General features: G+C 37.6%; 1 protein-coding gene across 2 annotated transcripts in view; it reads left to right on the top strand.

Moving 5' to 3' along the window:
* Gpat4 (Glycerol-3-phosphate acyltransferase 4) overlaps positions 1-24,770 on the top strand; it is a 326,719-nt gene that overhangs the window by 292,249 nt on the left and 9,700 nt on the right. For both annotated transcript variants that reach the window (XM_090384714.1, XM_090384715.1), the window contains one exon: positions 16,998-17,126. In XM_090384714.1, the coding sequence (XP_090240840.1) occupies positions 16,998-17,126 (129 nt within the window). The remainder of the gene's footprint in view (positions 1-16,997; positions 17,127-24,770) is intronic.

The raw sequence follows: 24,770 nt of genomic DNA on the forward strand, positions 1-24,770 counted from the left end.
ATTTTTGCACAACAAAATTGCAACAAACATCTGTTGTTGGAGGATTTTCAAAATATTTAAAGTACTTTAAAACATATTAAGGAAACCATATCAGCAATAGTCATAATGGTATCAAATATTAGTGTTTTGCTCATTTTTCTGTTAAAAGGGATAGTTTTGTGATAACTTCATGCCCTTTGTAGTCAACTCTGAATTTGAAAACCTTAAAAACAAACTTTCTAATTTATAATAATAATAATACTCGTTGATAAACCCAAGTTGAGTACAAAGATTAACCAGGAGACACCAGCACAGAGACTAGCAGAGCTATATAAGGGGAAGGTAACAATTCATTGTTAAAATAAGAGATTTTATGAGGTTAACAGAAAGCACAATTCACATTTATGCCTGAGCAGTGCATTTTTCTTAAATGAATATGCCTGTGTTCTTTATTTTGTGACCACTGGTCTGTATCAAAATTGAGGTTATTTATTAGCTGTATTGCATAGTGTAGTGCAGCATTTCTCAAACTTTTTTTTCTCATGGAACACTTTTCATCTCACAACATATTCATGGAACACTTACGAAACACAAGTTTAGCGGGAGCCAAAGAACTGTTGCTAATATTTTATTACATATGACGCACTGTGCATCAGGAGCATTTTTATTTCCAACACATGTAAAGCCAAAGTTCAAATAACTGTCATCATACTTTCATTTTGGTCTTTTATTAGTTGGTTCCTGTTTTTTCACTTTGGATTTCTGTGGAACAAAAGGCTGTGATTGTTCATCCTCACTTTGAAGTGTGACAATATTGTGTTCATTTTCATCGACCACAGTTGCACTACTAGAAGAACTTTGCTTCTCATTTTAGAGTTCCTTTTTTCAACCACAAATCCATGGTCACATATTTTAATAATAATATTTCAAAATACTAATAATTATCAAAAAAAAAATTATACAAGGAAGTGAGTTTAGTTATGATATCGGTTTGCTTTCTCCTCTCCTTCAACCCATGTACTCCAGGCTAAATCGCATACAAATGCCATACTAGATCACCACATTGCTACTTTTTCTTAGGTGTCATTACCTCTACGTATACTTGTCTACAAAGCCCACCAAAATAAAGTGTTCCGCAGTCTATTTGATTGTTAGTCTATGCCAGTATATCAATAACCGAAAAAATATTGTTAAATATTATAAAGATACAAAAGTGGTATACGCTACAAATGTGCAAAATTTTTTTTTTTTTTTTTTTTAATTATTAATTATGATTTTTTACAGAAAACTCGTTCGCATCTCACAGAACACTAGTGTTCCGCGGAACACAGTTTGAGAAATGCTGATGTAGTGAATGGCAATCAAATTTCACCAGTCCATTCTGAATTGAAGTTAATACAGGCATGTTTTGGAGACAGTATGATAGAATGCTAATTCCATCAAAATCCCAGATGTTCATGTGATCTAATTCTGGCATTGGTTTCATGTGAAGTTAGTCTTACTACAAAGGTGTGTCTGTGGTGGGGTGAGGGTAATTAAAATCCTCAAGAAGCCATGATCTGGACAGGGAGATTGGAAAATGAGCACGTTTCCAAGTCCACTTAGGATCCAGGTTTCTATAGCAAAGATAGTAGTACTAGTAATGGCAAATGATGCTATATAAGCAAGCTTATAATACATCATCAGCCAAAAGAAAGAAGAAAAAAAAAACTTCACCCATCCATACCCTCCAAGAATTTGTCTAGTTCTCCCTTGAATTTATTTAACCCATCCATTTCCACAACAGATGGAATCCTGTTCCATCAATCAACCACCTTCTGGCTGTAGGCTTTGTTGTTTGTTTGTTTGTTATTTAGGAGCATTAGCAACTAAGGCCATATTGCTCCGGGATATGCGGTGGTCATTCCTTGACCTTTCCGCATACTCCGTATTTGGTGGTGACGGGCTCGAACCCCGGTCTAATCAAGAAGCGTGTGCTACGCACTGCTGCTCCTTCCCACCTGGCTACGGAGACGCCTCTGGCTGTAGGCAAACTTCCACACATCTACTCTGTGACCACCCTTCCTCAACTTGAATTTATGCCCTCTCATATGATCAGCCTCGGCAAGTGGAAGAATACCATTAACATTCAGCTTACTCGATCCATTCAAGGCTTTAAGCACCTCAATCAGATCTCCTTGGTGCCTGGTCTCAAGATGCAGCAATTTTCAGAACCAAAGCCTTTCTAGTTAAAAGCACCCTTTTGCTCCATTTACCCATCTGTTTCAGATAAGAAGCAGGCTGATGCTGACTAGAGTTTGGAAGCATATATGATTCTAAATATTTAGACATTTTAAAATCTCTATTTTCAACCTTTACTAAATCTAACTTCACTAGCCAGAAGCTTTTACAAATTCTCTTACTAAGATGTTCCACGTCAGCTTTGAAGGAGAGTTTGGAGTCTAAAAAGATTCCAAGAAACTTATATTCTGAAACTGTAATTGGAGAAGAATTGGCAGAAGGGAGGGTCTCATGAGCACTAATGAGAAGCTGATGTATTGAGTTTTAGCCAAATTTAGTTTTAGATTAAAGAGGTTAAAATAATTATGAAGGTTTTCATGACTTGTTCCTGCTACTGTCCCCTTCTAGGAAATGACATTTAACATTTCTTGGCATTCCAATTTTTTGGATCTATGGACCTATAGCTTTCCAGTACCTGTTTGGATTATTTACTAGCCCTATCTAGGGACAGCAGTAATGTTTTATCACATGACTTAAACTCAATAGAGATATAGTCAATTTTATAACCTTCATGAAAGAATTTTACTCAAGTCACCTAAAATGTATTGCTTGTAATACTGTCCATCATGCTGGACACCATAGTTGCTTAATGACATTTCTTTGAATAAAAAGAAAAAATATAATTTGTACACATGTGCACGCACACAATGTTTTGTCTATATACATAGACAAACCCTGCATAATGAATTTCCTAAGCCATTTCAAAAATTTTGTTACAGAGAAATTTTGCTATACAGGAATTGCTTCCCACATAACAGTCAGACAGTGTGATCAAAAAGATTACATGACAAAAAGCACCCTGTGCTTTTTGTGCCATTGCACAGGAGTGTGCCATTCATTCACTATTTTTGGATAGATACAGAAGTTTATTAAAAGTTTGCTTTTTAATTATAAATAATATTGAATAATATTGGGCCTGTGAACTGTTTCTAAATAAAATTTAAAATCACCACTAGTCCTTTCATTGTAGGTCATGCCATCTTTGAACAGACACAGTAAAACCCATTACACCAGCGTGAATGATAAACTTGCACCAACAATTACAGCATTTTTTACTTAGAACTACTGCTAATTAAAAATGCTACTAGCAGCCGGATTCTGACTATATTTGAATTGTATGAATTTATTTTTTGAACTATGACTGGAAGGAAGGGATTGGATCACATTGGGCCACTTGGTGACTATGGGTTAACTGTTGATGATCATGATTCTGCTCAGGTAGCTAACAAACTGAATAAGTATTTTGTATCTACATTCACCCATGAGGAATTCTGTAGAGAAGTGGAAACCTGAAGTTTATCAAACTCTAATAGGGTTTGATAACCAGGAAGTAATAACTGAAAGGAAAAGTGGAGGAGAAATTGTTGAAGTTAAACATAAGAAAGGCATCTCGGGTGGATGGGATCTATCCAGTTATATTTAGGAAGGCAGTAAAGGAAGTAATCAAACTGCTAGCTATAATAACAGAGCATCCTTAAATTCAGGGGAGATTAGCATTAGTAGAGGTATTTGATGCAAGAAAGCAAGCTTATGCAGCATCAGCCAAAAAATAAATAAATAATAAATAAATAAATAAAAAATAACGAAATCAACTTCCACGACAAGGGATGGAAGTCTATTCCACCAACCAACCACCCGCTGGCTAAAGACAAATTTCCTCACGTCTATCCCACATTTGTCTTTTCTCAATTTGAATTTATGCCCTCTCAGGTGATTATTCTGAGCAAGAGGAAGAATCCCATCAGCATTGAGCATGCTCAAACCATTCAAGGCTTTATACACCTCTATCAAATCACCTCGCCGGTGCCTAGTCTCCAGACACTGTAATTTGCAAAATGTAAGCCTTTCTTCGTAAGAGCACCCCTTTGTTCCATTCACTAATCTTGTTGCCCTTCTCTGTACTTGTTCCAGCATCTCTACATCCTTCTCGAAATGAGGCCTCCAGACCTGTATACAGTACTCTAGGTGTGGCCTGACCATTGCCTTATACAAGGGAATAATCATCTCCTTATCCCTGCTAGAAAAATTCCTATATATCATCGACAATACAACATGAGCTACTCTTGCAGCCCATCTGCACTGCTCAGAAAACTTCATATCTGCCTGTTTGTTTGTTTGTTTATTTGGTTTTTAGGAGCATTAGCAACTAAGACCATATTGCTCCGGGATATGCGGTGGTCATACCCTGACCTTTCCGCATCTTCCGTATTTGGTGGTGACGGGCTCGAACCCTGGTCTAATCAAGAAGCGTGTGCTACGCACTGCTGCTCTTTCCCACCTGGCTACAGAGGCGCCTCATATGTGCCTGCACAACCACTCCCAGGTCCCTTTCATTCTCTACCACAGAGTTGATACGTTGCTCTGGGGTTGCTGTTTCCCATATGTAGTACTTTACATTTGTCAATGTTAAACTTCATTTGCCACCTCTCAGCCCATCTGCTCAACCTTTCCAGATCCTGTTGCAGTAGCATAGTGTCAGTAGTTTCCTTGACAACCCTGCCAACCTTCGTATTGTCTGCAGACTTGGACATTAAGCTGGATATACCATCATCAATATCATTTATAAATACAGAAAACAATAATGGACCCAATACTGAACCCTGAGGGACTCCACTAATAACATTAGTCCACGATGAGCAGTGTCCGTTGATTACCACTCTGTCTTCTCCCCCTCAACCACCCCTTTATCGATAGCAGCAATTTGCCTCCAATGCCACACTGCTCCAATTGTTCCAAAAGATCCTCAAACTGTATTCCCAAATCACAAAGGGGGATCAAAGGGAGACATGAGAAATTACAGAACTGTGTGATCACCTCTGTTCCGGAAAAAGTAATAGTCACTGGTTAAAGAAGCAATACAGGATCATCTAGACAAGACTGCAGTTATAGTTTGGACACGGCATGGATTTGTTAAGGGGAAATATTGCCTGACAAATTTGATCGGATACTATGATGTGGTCACAAAGAAACTGGATGCAACAGTAATTTTGATATCATATTCTTGGATTTCAGGAAAGATTTTGAAACTGTTGCACATGTAAGACTACTGAACAAATTGGAGCAGTATGCCATTAAGGGCAAATTCCTGCTATAGATAAAGGAATGGTTCAGTGGGAGAAGACACACAGAGAGAGAGAGAGAGAGAGAGAGAGAGAGAGAGAGAGAGAGAGAGAGAGAGAGAGAGAGTGACAATCAGTGGATACTGCTCTTCGCCCAGGGTTCACTGTTGGGACCATTGTTGTTTTCTAAGTTTATCAATGATATTGATGAAGGTATAACAGGGGCTTAATGTCCAAGTTTGCAGATGATACAAAGGTTGGAAGGTTTGTTAATGACAGTAACGATGGTATACTGCTGCATTAGCATTAGCATTAGTAGAGGCATTTGATGCAAGAAAGCAAGCTTATGCAGCATCAGCCAAAAAAAAAAAAAAAAAAACCCCACTTCCACTTCACCCCTCTGTTCGTTCAAAATACCTGTCCAGCTGAGCCTTAAACTTATTTAGGCTATCAACCTCCACCACAAGGGATGGAAGTCTGTTCCACCAACCAACCAACCACCCGCTGGCTAAAGGCAAATTTCCGCACGTCTATCCTACATCTGTCTTTCCTCAATTTGAATTTATGCCCTCTCAGGTGATTATTCTGAGCTAGAGGAAGAATCCCATCAGCATTGAGCATGCTCAAACCATTCAAGGCTTTATACACCTCTATCAGATCACCTCGCTGGTGCCTAGTCTCCAGACACTGTAATTTGAAAAACTTAAGCCTTTCTTCGTAAGAGCACCCCTTTGTTCCATTCACTAATCTTGTTGCCCTTCTCTGTACTCGTTCCAGCAGCTCTACATCCTTCTTCAAATGAGGCCTCCAGATCTGTATACAGTACTCTAGGTGTGGCCTGACCATTGCCTTATATAAGGGAATAATCACCTCCTTATCTCTGCTGGAAAAATTCCTGTATATCATTGACAATACTCCATGAGCTACTCTTGCAGCCCGTCTGCACTGCTCAGAGAACTTCATATCTGCCTGCACAACCACCCCCAAGTCCTTTTCATTCTCTACCACTGTCAGTGTAGTACCACAGAGTTGATACGTTGCTCTGGGGTTGCTGTTTCCCATGTGTAGTACTTTACATTTGTCAATGTTAAACTTCATTTGCCACCTCTCAGCCCATCTGCCCAACCTTTCCAGATCCTGTTGCAGCAGCATAGTGTCAGTAGTGTCCTTGACAACCCTGCCAACCTTTGTATCGTCTGCAAACTTGGACATTAAGCTTGATATACCATCATCAATATCATTTATAAATACAGAAAACAATAATGGACCCTACACTGAGCCCTGAGGGACTCCACTAATAACATTAGTCCACTATGAGCAGTGTCCATTGATTACCACTCTCTGTCTTCTCCCCCTCAACCACCCCTTTATCCATAGCAGCAATTTGCCTCCAAAACAGGATATGGAAAAGTTTGACAGTTGGGCTGAGAGCTGGCAACTGAAGTTTAACATTGACAAATGCAAAGTACTGTATATGGAAGCAGTAACCCCAGAGTAATGTATCGACTATGCAGTACTACACACAGGGTAATAGAGAATGAAAAAGACCTGGGGTGATTGTGGCATCAGATATGAATTTTTCAGAGCAGCTCATGGGATCTTGTCAATGATATACAGGAACTTTGCTAGCAGGGATAAGGAGGTGATTGTCCCTTTGTATAAGGCAATGGTCAGGCCACACCTTGAGTACTGCATACAGGTCCAGAGGCCTCATTTTAGGAAGAATCTAGAGTTGCTAGAACAAGTACAGAGAAGGGCAACGAGATTGGTGAATGGATCAAAGGGGTGCTCTTACCAAGAAAGGCTTAATTTCTGCAAATTGCAGCATCTTGAGGCTAGGCACCTGCAAGGTAATCTGATAGAGGTGTTTAAAACCTGAATGGTTTGAACTTGCCCAATGCTGATGGGATTTTTTTCTCTTGATCAGATTACGCACTTGAGGGGGGGGGACATAAATTCAAATTCAGGAAAGGGTTGCGGAATAGATGTGCAGAAATTTCCTTTAGCCAGCAGGTGGTTGATTGCTGGAACAAACTTGCAACTGTCTTTGTGGAAGTTGATAGCTTAAATAAATTCAAGGAAGAACTTTACAAACATTTGGTGCGAATGGGAAGTGGGTTTTTTTTTGGCTGATGCTGTATAAGCTTGCTTTGTTGCATAATATGCTATTGCTAATATGGCCTTCTTAACAGTGCATTAAAATACACTGTTAAAGAATAGGGAAACAAGCACTACCCTATTTGCAAATCACAAATTTGATTTGAATTGTTTTTGAATATTGCTTCTTCAATAGCTAATGCTGTTTGCCCCTTATTGAAATGATAAGAAGTTGTAAGGCTGTCTTCTTGTCCTTTCCTGTGTTCTGTGGCTAGCAGGATTTAAACTACCTACTTAATGCAAAAGTGTTATCACCCACATTAGAATAAATTTTGGCTTCACAATGAGTTGCCCTGGTATTGCACTATTTTCAAACAAATTACAATGTCAAAAGGTTAACACTGCCATTTAAAGTTAATTTGAAACAAATTTTATTGAAAGTGTATCAATACCATATAATATATTTGCTGATGCTATCAAGGCAGTGTTAGGTGGGTCGGAAAACTGCTGGCTTGGGGGGATACAAGGACTAATAGATTAACAGTAGCCACTGGCAGAGATGAAAGTTTCTTGTACTGCTTCTATTGGAATGAGCAGAAGCCTGGAAAACAAGATACAGGATGTTTCAGAGACTGTTGGGAGTCATTGCGGTACAAGTAAACACATGGGTTGTGTTAGGGTAGCTAAGAATAGGAACAGGTGCATGTATACTTGCATGTACACCAATGCTAGGAGTTTGGTAAATAAATTTGATGAATTTCAAGTATTGCTCAAAGCATCAAAGACTGGTATCGTTGGGATATCAGAGACGTGGTGTCACACAGATATAAGGAATGCAGAACTGGAATTTGGGGAGTACAATGTGTGCAGGATAGGAAGGGAGGAGGGGTTATGCTATTAGTTAAGAAACAAATAAAATCCAAGGAAGTGAAGCCAGTCGACATCGCTGCACAGTGCAGTGTCGAGTCAGTTTGGTGTGATATAAGCATTGGGAGATCAAAATTGAGAGTAGGAGTGTGCTATAGGCCTAATGACTCTGATGAATATAATAAGAAAATGTACAGGAAAATAGTGGACCAGTAAATCAGAGAGTCTTATAATGGGGGATTTTAATTTCCCAGATATTGACTGGAATTTGTGGGTTGGTCACTCACACACTAGCAAGGCTTTTGTGGATTTATTGGATGATTGTTTTCTACATCAGCATGTTCGGAAGGCAACTAGAAGGAGTAATATACTTGATTTGATTATCAGTAGTGATTCTTCATGCATTAAGAATCTGCAGATAAATGAACCACTAGGTGGCAGTGATCACAGTGTGCTGAAGTGCAATTTGCTCAAAGAGGTAACTGCCATCAGGGGTAAAGGGAAGGGTTATTGCTTTCGTAAAGGTGACTACGATGGTCTGAGACAGTATTTAAATTCTATACAGTGGGACCAACTGATGATGTTACCAACAGCAAATTCAAAATGGGAAGCATTCAAAGAACTTATCTTGGAAGCTACTAGGCTTTACATACCAACTAAAAAATATTGTTCAAGGTTTAGGCCTAAATGGATGTCAGGTGAACTAATGAGACGCATGGCAGAGAAAAAAAAAATGCATGGAATACATATAAATTAACACATGATGCAGAAGCCTATGATAGATATAAGCTGGTCTGTAACGAAGTCACAAAGGATGTTAGGCAGGCAAAGGCAGATTATGAGAAATCTTTTGCAAAAGATGCAAAGAAAAACAGCAAAAATATCTTTACTTATGTAAACTCTAGAAGGAAGGGGATGAATCACATTGGTCCACTTGATATCGATGGTTCAACTGTTGATGATCCTGCTCAGGTAGCTAACAAACTAAATGAATATTTTGCATCGACATTCACACATGAGGAGTTATTCAGTGAGGGGAATGCCCGAGGTGTATTCAACTCTGGCAGTAAGCTAGATAATCTTGGAATAACTGAGAGTAAAGTGGAGGAGAAATTGTTGAAGATAAACACAAGAAAGGCACCTGGGGTGGATGGGATCTATCCAGTTATATTAAAGGAGGCAGCAAAGGGAGTAAGCAATCCCTTAGCCATAATTATTAGAACTTCCTTGGACTCAGGGGAGGTACCCTTAGACTGGAGATGTGCAAATGTGATCCCAATTCACAAAGGAGGATCAAAGGCTGACACAAGTAATTATAGACCTGTGAGTTTAACTTCTGTTCCAGGTAAATTAATGGAGGCACTGGTTAAAGAAGCACTGCAGGATCATCTAGACAAGAATTCAGTTATAGCTCAGACGCAGCATGGTTTTGTTAAGGGCAGGTCTTGCCTGACCAATTTGATTGGATGCTATGATGTAGTCACAAAAGAACTGGATGCAGGGAATAACTTTGATATTATATATTTGGATCTTAGAAAGGCTTTTGATATTGTTTCACATGGAAGACTGCTGCACAATATTTACTAATATTTAATAATCTTATCTTAATAATCTTAATATTTACTAATGATATTAAGAGTAGGAGACCGGCGGAATTACTTAGCAAGTACAGGTCACTGTTGAAAAAAAGCCGTGAATTAGGGTTGAATTTGAAAGTGTCTGCAATTCTGCCCAGACACGATAGGAGGGAGTATATGATGAGAGCCTTGTCGATCAATTCGGCCCTGGAGGGATTGTGCAAGGCTCAAGGAGTAGAATTTTTTTCAGCCTGGACTGTACTTGTTAACAGGAGAGATTGCTTCTACAGGGATTGGATACACTTAAATAGAAAGGGTGCAAGAATTTTTGCTGATGCTGTCGAGGCAGTGTTAGGTGGGTCGGAAAACTGCTAGTTGGGGGGATACAAGAACTAATAGATTAACAGTAGCCACTGGCAGAGGTGGAAGTGATTCTTGCACTGCTTCTATTGAAATGAGCAGAAGCCTGAAAAACAAGATGCAGGATATTTCAGAGACTGCTGGGAGTCATTGCGGTACAAGTAAACACATGGGTTGTGTTAGGGTAGCTAAGAATAGAAACAGGTGCAGGTATACTTGCGTGTACACCAATGCTAGGAGTTTAGTAAATAAATTTGATGAATTTGAGGTATTGCTCAAAACATCAAAGGCAGATATTGTTGGGATATCAGAGATGTGGTGTCACACATATATAAGTAATGCGGAACTGGAATTTGGGGAATACAATGTGTATAGAAAGGATGGACAGGGGAGGAGCGGTTATGCTATTAGTTAAGAAATACAAAGTCCAAGGAAGTGAAGCCAGTCGACATCGATGGACAGGGCAGTGTCGAGTCAGTTTGGTGTGACATAAGCATAGGGAAATCAAAATTGAGAGTAGGCGTGTGCTATAGGCCTAATGACTCCGATGAGTATAATAAGATATTGTACAGGGAAATAGAGTGGGCCAGTAAATCAGAGTCTTATAATGGGGAATTTTAATTTCCCAGATATTGACCGGAATTTGTGGGTTGGTCACTCGCACACTAGCAAGGCTTTTGTGGATTTATTGGATGATTGTTTTTCTACATCAGCATGTTCGTGAGGCAACAAGAGGGAGCAATACTCTTGATCTGATTATCAGTAGTGATTCTTCATGCATTAAGAATCTGCAGATAAATGAATCACTAGGTGGCAGTGATCACAGTGTGTTGAAGTGGGATTTACTCAAGGAGGTAACTACCATCAGAGGTAAAGGGAAGGGTTTTTGTTTTCGTAAAGGCGACTGTGATGGTCTGAGACAGTATTTAAATTCTATTCAGTGGAACCAACTGATGATGTTACCAACAGCAAACTCAAAATGGGAAGCATTCAAGGAACTAATCTTGGAGGCTACCAGGCTTTACATACCAACTAAGAAATATTGTTCAAGGTTTAGGCCTAAATGGTTGTCAGATGAACTAATGAGACATGTGGCAGAGAAGAAAAATGCATGGGATACATACAAATTGATGGGTGACATGGAAGACTATGATAGATATAAGTTGGTCTCTAACCAAGTCACAAAGGAGATTAGGCAGGCAAAGGCAGACTACGAAAAATCCTTGGCAAAGGATGCAAAGAAAAACAGAAAAGAGTTCTTTACATATTTAAACTCAAGAAGGAAAGGGATGAATCAGATTGGTCCACTGGATATTGATGGTTCAACAGTTGAGGATCCTGCTCAGGTGGCTAACAATCTAAACGAGTATTTTGCATCTACATTCACGCATGAGGAGTTATTCAGGAAGGAGAATGATGTAGGTAAAGTAAACATTGGCAGTGAGCTGGATGATTTTGTAATAACTGAGAGGAAAGTGGAGGAGAGATTGTTGAGGATAAACATAAAAAAGGCACCTGGGGTGGATGGGATCTATCCAGTTATATTAAAGGAGGCAGCAAAGGAAGTAAGCAAACCCCTAGCCATAATTATGAGAGCTTCTTTGGACTCAGGGGAGGTACCCATAGACTGGAGAAGTGCAAATGTAACCCCAATTCACAAAGGAGGATCAAAGGCTGACACAAGGAATAACCTGTTAGTTTAACTTCTGTTCCAGGTAAATTAATGGAGGCACTGGTTAAAGAAGCACTGCAGGATCATCTAGACAAGAATTCAGTTATAGCTCAGACGCAGCATGGTTTTGTTAAGGGCAGGTCTTGCCTGACCAATTTGATTGGATACTATGATGTAGTCACAAAAGAACTGGATGCAGGGAATAACTTTGATATTATATATTTGGATCTTAGAAAGGCTTTTGATACTGTTGCACATGGAAGACTGCTGCACAAATTGGAGCAGTGTGGCATTGGAGGCAAATTGCTGCTATGGATAAGGGGATGGTTGAGTGGGAGAAGACAGAGAGTGGTAATCAATGGACACTGCTCAACGTGGACTAATGTTATTAGTGGAGTTCCTCAGGGTTCAGTGTTGGGTTTGTTGTTGTTTTCGGTGTTTATGAATGATATTGATGATGGCATATCAAGTTTAATGTCCAAGTTTGCAGATGATACAAAGGTTGGCAGGGTTGTTAAGGACACTACTGACGCTATGCTGCTGCAACAGGATCTGGAAAGGTTGAACAGATGGGCTGAGAGGTGGCAAATGAGGTTTAACATTGACAAATGTAAAGTACTACATATGGGAAACAGTAACCCCAGAGCAACGTATCAACTCTGCGGTACTACACTGACAGTGGTGGAGAATGAAAAGGACCTGGGGGTAATTTTGCAGGCAGATATGAAGTTCTCTGAGCAGTGCAGACGAGCTGCAAGAGTAGCTCATGGTGTCTTGTCAATGATATACAGGAATTTTTCTAGCAGGGATAAGGAGGTGATTATTCCCTTGTATAAGGCAATGGTTAGGCCACATCTTGAGTACTGTATACAGGTCTGGAGGCCTCATTTCAAGAAGGATGTAGAGCTGCTGGAACGGGTACAGAGAAGGGCAACAAGATTAGTGAATGGAACAAACGGTTGCTCTTACGAAGAAAGGCTTAAGATTTGCAAATTACAGAGTCTGGAGACTAGGCACCGGCGAGGTGATCTGATAGAGGTGTATAAGGCTTTGAATTGTTTGAGCATGCTCAATGCCAATGGGATTCTTCATCTTGCTCAGAATAATCACCTCAGAGGGCATAAATTCAAATTGAGGAAGGACGGATGTCGGATAGATGTGCGGAAATTTGCCTTTGGCCAGCGGGTGGTTGGTTGGCGGAACCGACTTCCATCACTTGTTGTTGAAGTTGATAGCCTAAACAAATTTAAAGCTCAACTGGACAAGTATTTCGAACGAACGGAGGGGTGAAATGGGAGTGGTGTGTGTTTTTTTTTTTTTTTGTTTTTTTTTTGTCTGATGCTGAATAAGCTTGCTTTCTTGCATCATATGCCTATGCTAATGCTAAATTGAAGCAGTGTGGCATTGGAGGCAAATTGCTGCTATGGGTAAAGGGGTGGTTGAGGGGGAGAAGACAGAGTGGTAATCAATGGACACTGCGCATCGTGGACTAATGTTATTAGTGGAGTCCCTCAGGGTTCAGTGTTGGGTCCATTATTGTTTTCTGTATTTATAAATGATATTGATGATGGTATATCAAGCTTAATGTCCAAGTTTGCAGACTATACAAAGGTTGGCAGGGTTGTCAAGGGCACTACTGACACTATGCTGCTGCAACAGGATCTGGAAAGGTTGAGCAGATGGGCTGAGAGGTGGCAAATGAAGTTTAACATTGACAAATGTAAAGTACTACATATGGGAAACAGCAACCCCAGAGCAACGTATCAACTCCGGTACTACACTGACAGAGGTAGAGAATGAAAAGGACCTGGGGGTAATTCTGCAGGCAGATATGAAGTTCTCTGAGCAGTGCAGACGGGCTGCAAAAGTAGCTCATGGTGTATTGTCAATGATATACAGGAATTTTTCTAGCAGGGATAAGGAGGTGATTATTCCCTTTATAAGGCAATTGTCAAAAAAAATTCCCTCAGCATGAATTGTTGAGGAGGCTTCCATCCTGCAGTGGGTTGATAATGGCTGCACTTTACTTTTTTTTTACTTTATAAGGCAATGGTCAGGCCACCTTGAGTACTGTATACAGGTCTGGAAGCCTCATTTCAAGAAGGATGTAGAGCTGCTGGAACGAGTGCAGAGAAGGGCAACAAGATTAGCGAATGGAACAAAGCGTTAAGTTTTGCAAATTACAGTGTCTGGAGACTAGGCACCGGCGAGGTGATCTGATAGAGGTGTATAAAGCGTTGAATGGTTTGAGCATTCTCAATGCTGATGAGATTCTTCCTCTTGCTCAGAATAATCACCTGAGAGGGCATAAATTCAAATTGAGGAAAGACAGATGTAGGATAGAAGTGTGGAAATTTGCCTTTAGCCAGGGGGTAGTTGGTTAGTGAAACAGACTTCCATCCCTTGTTGTGGAGGTTGATAGCCTAAATAAATTTAAGACTCAGCTGGACAGGTATTTCGAACGAATGGAGGGGTGATGTGGAAGTTTTTTTTTTTGGCTGATGCTGCTTAAGCTTGCTTTCTTGCATCATATACCTCTACTAATGCTAATATGTATGCAGTTAATTAACCCCACTGTGTGTGGTGGTTGTGCAGTACCTGATAGAGGTGCATTTCTAAAATAATGCTCCTGCAATAGGAAATTCAAAATTTTTTCTGGTTTCCTAAGTATAGTCAAATTTTTAATGGAATAGTTCCTCTTGCAGTAAAAGTATAACTATATTTATTTTTGACTATATTTGAGAACTTTATTTTTTTTAAAGGGTTATCTCAAAAGTAATGTACACTGCTCATGTGCCCTTCACTCTGTATGCCTGTGCAACTGACATTTTATAATAATTTTGAATATAGTTTATAATAATAAGCAGAATAATAATTTAGAGTTTTAACTTCAACGTTAGTATGGTTGAAACAGTTCCTGCTTTGAATGTTTATGTAGATATTGGTGATGTTACTTCACTTCAGGTTAGTTTGAGATCAAAAATCCGTTATCAAAATTAAAACTGCATGGTAGGATGGCAATCCATATTTATGCATTGTTGTGAGAAATGTGGTGAGTCAACAATAGATCATAGCAAGATTTCACTTTGTTCTCAGAGGTTCCATTAGGGTCAGACTGGTATTGTAAACAGCACTTGGGTAGGCCAATAAAATCTACGGACAACATGTTGACTTGTGAAAAAACAGCCAAGGAATCTGGAATACCATCTGTTCACTAAATTTTAACGAGGTGTTACAAAAATGAAAGGCCACTGCCTGATGGATCCTACATTTGCTGTCAGATGAACAATGAGCAAAGCATAAATTACAGTTATTAATAGGAAATTGGGAGTTTTTAAAATGCATTAGTGCCTTTGATGAGACATGGACACAACTTTGAACCTGAACTGAAATCACAATCAGTACAGTAGAAACATCCATCTTCACCATGCCCTTCTAAATGTCATTGGCAACAATCAAACAAATGGTCACAGTGGTTTACAATTATGAGAGCATTACTGCTGTTGATCATGTGCTACTTGGAAGATCAGTAATTGGAGATTACTGTGCAACATTTTGTCAGAAATGTTGCCCAAAAATTCATCAGAAGTGGCCACCAAGTATTGAAGCTCATGTGCTCATACTCCATGACAGTTCAAGGCCTCATATCACACATCTGTACAGCTTGTTTTCACCTATTATAAATGGGAAGCACTAACTCCCCATCACAGTCCTGATATGAATTCCATTAGGGTCAGACTGGTATTGTAAACAGCACTTGGGTAGACCAATAAAATCTATAGACAACATGTTGACTTGTGAAGAAACAGCCAAGGAATCTGGAATAGTCCATAAAACAGTTCCTCAAGCTCAAGGAACTGTTGTACGGACAAAGAATTTTGTCTTTAGAAGTGTTGCGGGGCAGCCATCATTCAACACAATCCAGACAGCTTAACTTCAGCAGATAGTTAAATAGCATTCAAAAATTACCTGAATGTTGGGAAGCAGTCATGAGGAATGAAGGAGGCTATATTGAAGATTTTAAAGTAAATTATGTTATAAATAAATTCATTTTAAATTAACTGCTTCTCTGAATTACTTTTGGGATAACCCCCCATGTTTGTGTGGACTAGTGCGGGAACTATTTGGCACCTACTTTACTAGGAAGTTGTTTTTGCATTATATGTTTGTTTAAAGTTCAAGAGTACTTGTGTTTCCTCTGTCATAACCAGTTATGGGCTTATGGACGTTGTTTTTAAAAGATTTTTTATTACTTTTGTATAAATAAAGATGAGAAAGCAAAACACGATATTCACTCAAGAGGATGCTGCTCTGTGGGAAGCAAGGTATGTATGTTTCAGATTTCACGTGCTGTGAAGAGTGCCAAATTTGAAATAAATTTTGAAAAAATTTGATAATAGAAGTGAATAATAGTATCTAATACTGTATATACATATTTTTAATAGTTTAGAAGTATTTTATGCACATAAGCAGAAATGTATGTGTAATGTATTAATGGTAATTTTGGAGATTATTTATTACAATTTTCCATTCACAAATGATTGTTTCCTATTCACGTGAGATCAATCAATTTACTGAAATCAGTACAGCTGAATAGTCTCTTTTTGAGAATCAGTGAAATAGATTAGACTAATAGATTCATGTCTATATTTTGTCTAAAACATTTTTTTTTTAATTTTCCAAAGGATTAATGCTTTTTTTCAGTTTTTTTAAACAAGTGTGAAAAACAGCATTAAATATTTAATTTTTTATTAAAATAAAAAGTTACAATAAATATTGCAATATATTCAGTAAAGATGAAATATTGGTATTATCCCAGAAAAATTTAGAAATGATGAAGTTTTTTTTTTTTTTCCCCCGGCAATTAAAAAGAAAATTGGCACTATTAGGTACTGCACTACTGTTTTTTAGGGTGCCACCACTGCTGGGTTAAAAGTATGCCACCCCTTTAACATTTCTCCCATTATTCATAGCCTTATTTGTGATCCTCCTGAAAATGTATCCCTCATGAATACATAGGATGGAGTAGGGTGTATAACCATTCTTTTTTTTTTTTTTTTTTTTTTTTTTTTAATATACATTTACTTATCCTGCTTTCTGTTTTAGTATGATCCAAGATTTGGGGATCCTTTTTGGAACAGCAGTAGAGAAGGGTATATGAGCTATTTATTGAAAATGATGACTAGCTGGGCCATTGTATGTGAAGTATGGTATCTTCCACCCATGACACGAAAAGTAAGTTTTTTTTTTTTTTTTTTTTTTTTTTATTATGTATTTCTCATGGTAAATGCACAGATATTTTTAAAAATCTAGTTGGTTTTACTGTTATTAATTTACTAGTGAGAGAGAGAGAGAGAGAACAAATGGAACACCATTTTTGAACAGTGTAAATCAGTGTAAATGTTTATCTGATGCTGAAAACATTGTGAAAATGTGCTGCTCAAGAAATTCAACTTTCAGATAAATCTCAGCAGCCCAAATATCTCTGGGTTTCACCAAGTAAGTTCCATGTGTTCGTTATAATATTCAAAAAAAGAGTTGTTGGACACAATGAGATTTACATGCTTTAAATTGAAATTCTAAGTTTAAATTTAAGTTTTAAATTCTTTACTGAGTACAGTGTAATAATCCTTTCCCTCAATGTAAATTGTGATTTCAGTTCAGGTTCAAAGTTGTGTCCATGTCTCATCAAAGGCACTAATGCATTTTAAAACTATTTTAGGACTTTGCCCAAACATTTGTTATACAGTAGTCAGATTGTCTTGAACTTGATGTTAATATTTTTTAGATTGCTGGGAATTCTTTTTCAGAACTAACTATCATTATATATTATATTTGTGTGTCAGTTTTTAATTGTCTTCAAGTCAAGGATTACATTTCTGCTACTTGTTTGCTGTACACTGTATTGGTACTTAAACAATTGCCATTGTGGGTTATAAAAACCTCAAAAAACAAAAAAATAAAAAAATAAAGGTATTTTAACCACAGTTATTTAGTATTTATTACCATTTATGGGTTGTAGGTTAAACAGTGTGAAAATACTTGCTTCTGTAGATTGTAATTTTTACAAATACATGTGAAAGAGGTTGTTTCAGAGAACAGCAGTGGAGGGAATAAGTGAAGAAGAGGAACAGTGAGTTCTGTAAATTTGAAAATGGGGAATGAATGGATGCCGAATGGTTGTGGTACATGTTCAGCCTGGTTTGTAAGAAAGTGGAGAAATTACAGATGCTAATTCAAAAGAACAGTGCCTGTAGAAAGTATATCTGTAGAAAAGGTATGCAACAGAAACTGAACATCTGTGAGACAAAATGGAGACACTCTGTAAGAGACTGGCCATTAATTAATCTGACTGCTCTCTTTTGAATAGACTAGAAGCTTAAGGGAGGTTTTGTGGGCACCACCCCCAAATGTGGTAACAATATTCCCTGGTAGGGCAGATTTCAGTTTTTAAAAGAGAGATGTTTAGAAGAAAAGTAATGCAGAGAGCCAAAAAAAAAAGATATTGCAAATTATGAAGTCTCTGGCCAAAAATATCAGAGGGAACATATGCACAGTTACCCCTTTGAAGTAAAAGAAATTGTAATATTCCTTCTATATATTTTTTAAAGATTATTTTATATCTGATTTAGAAGTCAGAATGCTGAATTATTTAAGATTTATTTAACTATAATTTTAAAAATTATAGTTAAAAAATAATCACAGATATGATATTCTTTAACTCACCTTCTTAAATGCTTATGCCACAAGTTGTATATAGTAATTTCAAGATTGCTATAAAGAGCTTTGTACATTTTAGTTAAGTTAATGGAAAGGCTTACTTGATAGTACATGTTGTAAATTCAGAACTGTTAACTTTGTATGTAAAAAAAATTGAGAGAATTAAGTTATTTCAGTATTGGCAATCTTTGAAAATTTTTGCTTGTGTGACAGCAAAATGGCTGCTAATACACACATGATCTGACACTTCCAGTATATTTATGATATCTGTGAAGTACATAAAGGAGGTCTGCATTTGACTGGAGATGTGCAAATGTATCCCCAATTCACAAAGGGTTATCAAAGGGTGACACGAGTAATTACAGATCTGGTAGTTTAACTTCTGTTCTGGTGAAAATAATGGAGTCACTTGTTAAAAAAGCATTGCAGGATCATCTTGGCAAGACTGCAGTAATAATTTGGACACAGCATTGGTTTGTTAAGGGGAGGTCTTGTATGACCAATTTGATTGGATGCTATGATGTGGTCACAAAGGAAATGGATGCAAAAAATAATTTTGATATCATATACTTGGATTTCAGGAAAGCTTTTGATATGTTGCACATGAGACTACTGCACAAATTGCAGCAGTATGGAATTAAAGGAAAGTTGCTACTATAGCTAAAGGGATGGTTGAATGGGAGAAGACAGAGTGGTAATCAATGTACACTGCTCTTCGTGCACTAATGTTATTAATGGAGTACCTCAGGGTTTGGTGTAGCGCCCATTGTTTTCTATGCTTATCAATGATATAGATGAAGGTATATCAGGTTTAATGTCCAAGTTTCCAGACGATACGAAGGTAGGCAGGGTTGTTAATAACAGTGTGCTACTGCAACAGCACCTAGAAAAGTTGGGCATATGGGTAGCAGTAACCTCAGCGTAACATACCAACATGTATTACACTTAGGGTGGTAGAAAAATGAAAGATCTGGGAGTAAATGTGCAGTCATATATGAAGTTTAATGAGCAGTGCAGACACGTTGCCAGAGCAGTTTGTGTGATCTTGTCAATGATGTACAGCAATTTTGCTAGAAGGGATTAGGAGGTGATTATCCCCTTGTATATGGCAATGGTCAGGCCACACCTTGAGTACTGCATACAGGTCCGGAGGCCTGATTTTAGGAAAGATGTAGACTTGCTGGAATGAGTACAGAGAAGGGCAATGAGATTGGCGAGTGGAAAACGGGTTGCTCTTACCAAGAAAGGCTTAAGTTCTGCAAATTGCAGCATCTGAAGACTAGGCATGCACCTCCAGGGGTGAGCTGATTGAGGTGTATAAGGCCTTAAATGGTTTGAGCATTCTCAGTGCTGATGAGATTCTCTCTTGCTGAAATTATGCATCTGAGTGGGCATAAATTCAAGTTGAGGAAAGACAATAGTAGAATATGTGTGCAGAAATTTTCCTTTTGCCAGTGAGTAGCTGATTGCTGGACAACAAACTTCCATCTGTCGTTTTGGAAGTTGATTAAATAAATTCAAGGAAGAGCTGGATAAACTTTTGGAGTGAATTTTTTTTTTTTTTAGCTATAATATGCTGCATGATTTAATTTATTTTGCCACAAATTTACCGAAGAACTGAAATGGGTTAGAATTGTTGTTAGTATTTTACTTATAAACATACATAGTTGTCCTGGATATATCTGTTTAATTTATGTTAAGTTAGTGTGATTATTACAGGACAAAGGCTTAACTCAGTTCTCTTGCAAATATCAAGAGACCTGGAATAGAGAAACAATATAAGCCAATTCTACTTTATGAGAAGCTGCTAGTTCTTTTTATGAAGATGAAGGTGCCATATATTCATAAGCTGCTGAGGAGTGGGGGGGGGGAAGAGAGAGAGAGAGCAATGGTTGAGGCCACTGATAATTGACTCTGTCAGAAAAAGTAACTGGGGTTTGCCTGAGTTTAGGTTGAAATGGACATCATTGAGATCACATATATTTCACAACATCAATTCTCATCAGAGGAAAATTAAAATTATGTTTAAACTCTTTATTACTTTGACATCTCTTTTACTTTAAATTTGTCTCAACATTGATAAGTCACCCAAACCTTGACCCTGGCAAGTAATGGAAACCCATACACAATTTTAAAAAATGTGAGTCAGTGAAGTGTTTACATAATCATAAAGTGAATAATTAGAGCAACTGAAATGAGCAATGTTTGAGGCAACTGATAATTGACTCTGTCAGAAAAAGTAACTGGGGTTTGCCTGAGTTTAGGTTGAAATGGACATCATTGAGATCACATATATTTTTGAAATGAATGAAGTTTTTGGGACATTTAGTTTTTTGTGCATATATAGCTTGTTCTATTAGTTTGATTATTCACGATGTATTCAGTAGATAAAGTACAAGTAAAAAGGAAGGAATATATATGAATTCATGAAATTTTTGGATATGGTGTTCACACAGCAAGAATATACCCATCTCCTTGACATATGTGGCCTTGACAGTGCCTTCCACATATACATTCCTCAGACTCCCTCCAGTCATAATCTATCAGAATAGAAGCAACAAGATTATATAACTTTATCTGAATGCCTCCTAGAGTTATCAGTAGATTGTCTGTTGGATTATTGCCATATGTAATAGGATTTGCCATATAGTGCAAGGAAGCCATAGGCTTTTGCTGTGCTTTCAAAAAAGAACACTAAGTAGTTAAGAAAATATAAATTATATGCTTCCCTTCTCACACAGGTACTATGCAGTTGACCTTTGAATTTATTCAAACTGTTAGCCTCAACTACCTGCAATGGCAACTTGTTCCAGCAATCAGTGACTCGCTGTCTAAAAGAAAACTTCCTACAATCTAAACTAAACCTCAAACCCTGTAATTTGAATTTATTACCCGTAGTTCTGCAATTCTTTATAACATTGAGAATTCCATCTTCATTAATTTTACTAATCCCTCTCGGAGCCCTGTAAACCTCAATCAGGTCACCTCTGAGGTACCTGGTTGCCAAGCTCTGTAGCCCACATAACTTGTCTTTCCTCATATGGTAGTCCTTTTGCCGATCTTGCCATTCGAGTTGCTCGTTTCTGGACCCTCTCAAGAAGCTTTCTTTTTTTCAGATGAAGTTTCTGAACTTGAACACAGTATTCAAAATCTGGTCTTACAATTGCCTTATACAGTGGGATTATGACATCCTTATCTCTATGGGATAACATTTGATAAATCATTGATATTTCTGGATGCCTGTTTACACTGTCCGGAAAACTTCATTCTGCCTGTATTGTAATTTCTGGATCCCTTTCCTTCTCTACTGTTTTTATTTCAACCCCACTAAGTGTATAATTTATTGGGGGTTACTATTCCCCAAGTGCCCTTAAATGCACTAAGATTTCCAGAATGGTACACAAGCAGTGGTTTTAATCTGTAATATCCCGCTGCATTAGCCCCAAGCAAGAATGTGGCCCTATCTTTTGACACCTTAAAACCTAGCATTGTATTTTCCTCTTTGGCAATGTATGTTTGCTCCGGCATTTTTTTCCAATACAGAGCAGTCTCGTCGACTATAAAAATTTGCTGTGTTGAATAGCCGCCTTCATCAATAATTTTTTCCAACACATCACAATTTCTCTGTAGCTGGAGAATCGGCACTGGCGACTTCACCGCATACTTTAATGTTGTGGAAACCAGTGCGATGCTTGAACTTATTAAACCGCCCGTTGCTTGCCACGAACTCTGGGTTGGGGTTCGGCGTACTTATCCTTAATATCTTTATAAATACTTGTTGCTTTTGCTTGAATGGTCATTAGACTCAGGGGCGCACTCGCTTCTGAATCTGATTTTCGATCCGTATTATTAATAGCTGTTCAATCTTCGATATAGCACCTTAACGCTGTTTTGTAATCACTGTTGATCTTAAGTGCATTGGTCCTTTGACATGTTCCTTTATACGCACACTGTTCTTTAAAATAGTATTCACTGTTGAAGCAGCGAGACCTTTGCAATAAATGACAAACCTTGTCCTGCTCTGTACTTCTTAATCATTTTCATCTTCATTTCTAAATCAATTTTGTTTTGTTTCCTGGCATTGCCAGCACTTTCACTTTTCATTGGTCACTTTCCCTTCATCATTGTAATACATAAATAAGAATGAAGAGAAGTTTCTGAAAATTTGTATTTTATATGATTAAAGATTTCAGTGAAGGGAGACACATTTCACCATAACAGCGTAAAACCACACAATTGCAGTTATCGGTATTATCGCAAATGCAATAAGATTGAGTTTACTACCCATTTATAATTAGATGCACGAACAGAAAAGTCCAATAAACCAGCAAGTGCAAATTGTTTTATGGTCGTGACCTCCAGAAACGTGCTTTAGAAAAATATTACAAAGTTGTTCAAAATTGATTCTTAATGACTGATTTTACAGCTGAAAGCTTGAAGTACTGTTGATTATTTATTAAGATTCTTAGCAAAGCTTATTATCTTAGTACTCACCTCTAGATCCTTATTGGTTAGGGTTAAATTTACATAAAGGAAAGTAAAAGTTTTCAATTATATTAATAGATTAGTTAATTTAAAAACATGTCTCTAGAAAGAGGCAGTGCACCACCTTTTTCCTAGTTGTCATTTATAAAATTATATGAAGTAGAAGATTCGCGTGTTGAAAAACCAAAGCTGGACGAGGAGCTTTCGATGTTGTCGTCATCAGTTGGTGAATGACATGAGTTGGGTATTGATTTATAGTATCGTTGTACCCAGGATGCATCATGTTAGACACATGGAAATTTGGTTCGTGTGAGCTGCCATATTGGTGATAGATTCGTGGGTAATTTAGTGTTTAAAATTTCATATAATCTATTTTGGCGGAACCATTCTATAGCTAAGGCTTCATACCAGGATATCTTATAATATGATTTAAGTTTAATTAGTGTAATTGCATTATCTATTAATGGATCATGATTAAAAGAGTGTACATGCTGACTGAGTTCCGTTCCTGGTTGGTCTGATTCGAAACTATTATAATGATAGTATGCTTTCATGTTGACTGTTCAGGAAGTTCCATATTTTGTGGTGGTGCTACCTATGTAGCATGCATTACATCCAAATTGGTATATTATATTGTTTATGTCTTGAATATTGTATTTATGTTTCTCTGTATTTGCTGAAAACAGTACTTAGTTTATTATATGATTTAAAAATCAGTGTAATGTTCGTCCCTCTAAAAATATTCTGGAGCCGAGGTGCAAGTTGGCTATGATACGGAAGTGTGACTATTGTATTTTGTGTATGATCAGTACTACTGTTATCAATGCAAGGATTATTAATTTTTTCTTTTACAGCTGATATGGTTTCTGGAATTAACTGTTTGGGGTATTTTCTAGCTATAAAGGCTTTTGTTAGGTATAGTAGTTCTGTAGTCACTAAGATAATAAGCTTTGCTAAGAATCTTAATAAATTGATTCTTATAAGGGAACATATGATAACGATGAAAGGGTAGTGCAATTTCCATTATGAATATGACCTTTTAGAGAGATAAATAGCTTAGTAATATAGAGAAATTTTCAACTTCCAAGGACTTGGAACGAATTGCAAAAAAAAAAGAAAAAAAAAAAAGTTTTATTGGATTCACATTATGGTGTTTTCACAATACCTCCATTTCTTCCTATGGGATGCAAGATAAGTTTCCATGATTTTTTTAAGTTTGCAAGGGCCGGGAAAAACTTACGTAAAGTCGAATTTCCGTAAGTTGAGTATTATGTAAGTCGAGGAGTTCCTGTATTCACTTTTTCCAGTATGAAATTTCTAGTTCTTTGAACACATTATTTTAATAATTCATTTTGGGGGGACATGATCATACCTACAGTATGAAGAGGTGCATTATATTCAGGTTGCAGTATAGTTCTTTCAAATATTGTAGTTAAAATCTGATTATCAGTAGTGATTCTTCATGCATTAAGAACCTGCAGATAAATGAACCACTAGGTGGCAGTGATCACAGTGTGTTGAAGTGGGATTTACTCAAGGAGGTAACTACCATCAGAGGTAAAGGGAAGGGTTTTTGTTTTCGTAAAGGCGACTATGATGGTCTGAGACAGTATTTAAATTCTATACAGTGGGACCAACTGATGATGTTACCAACAGCAAACTCAAAATGGGAAG

This window comes from Mastigoproctus giganteus, chromosome 11, assembly GCF_048544385.1.
Source record: "Mastigoproctus giganteus isolate SK-2022 chromosome 11, ASM4854438v1, whole genome shotgun sequence".
NCBI lineage: Eukaryota > Metazoa > Arthropoda > Arachnida > Uropygi > Thelyphonidae > Mastigoproctus > Mastigoproctus giganteus.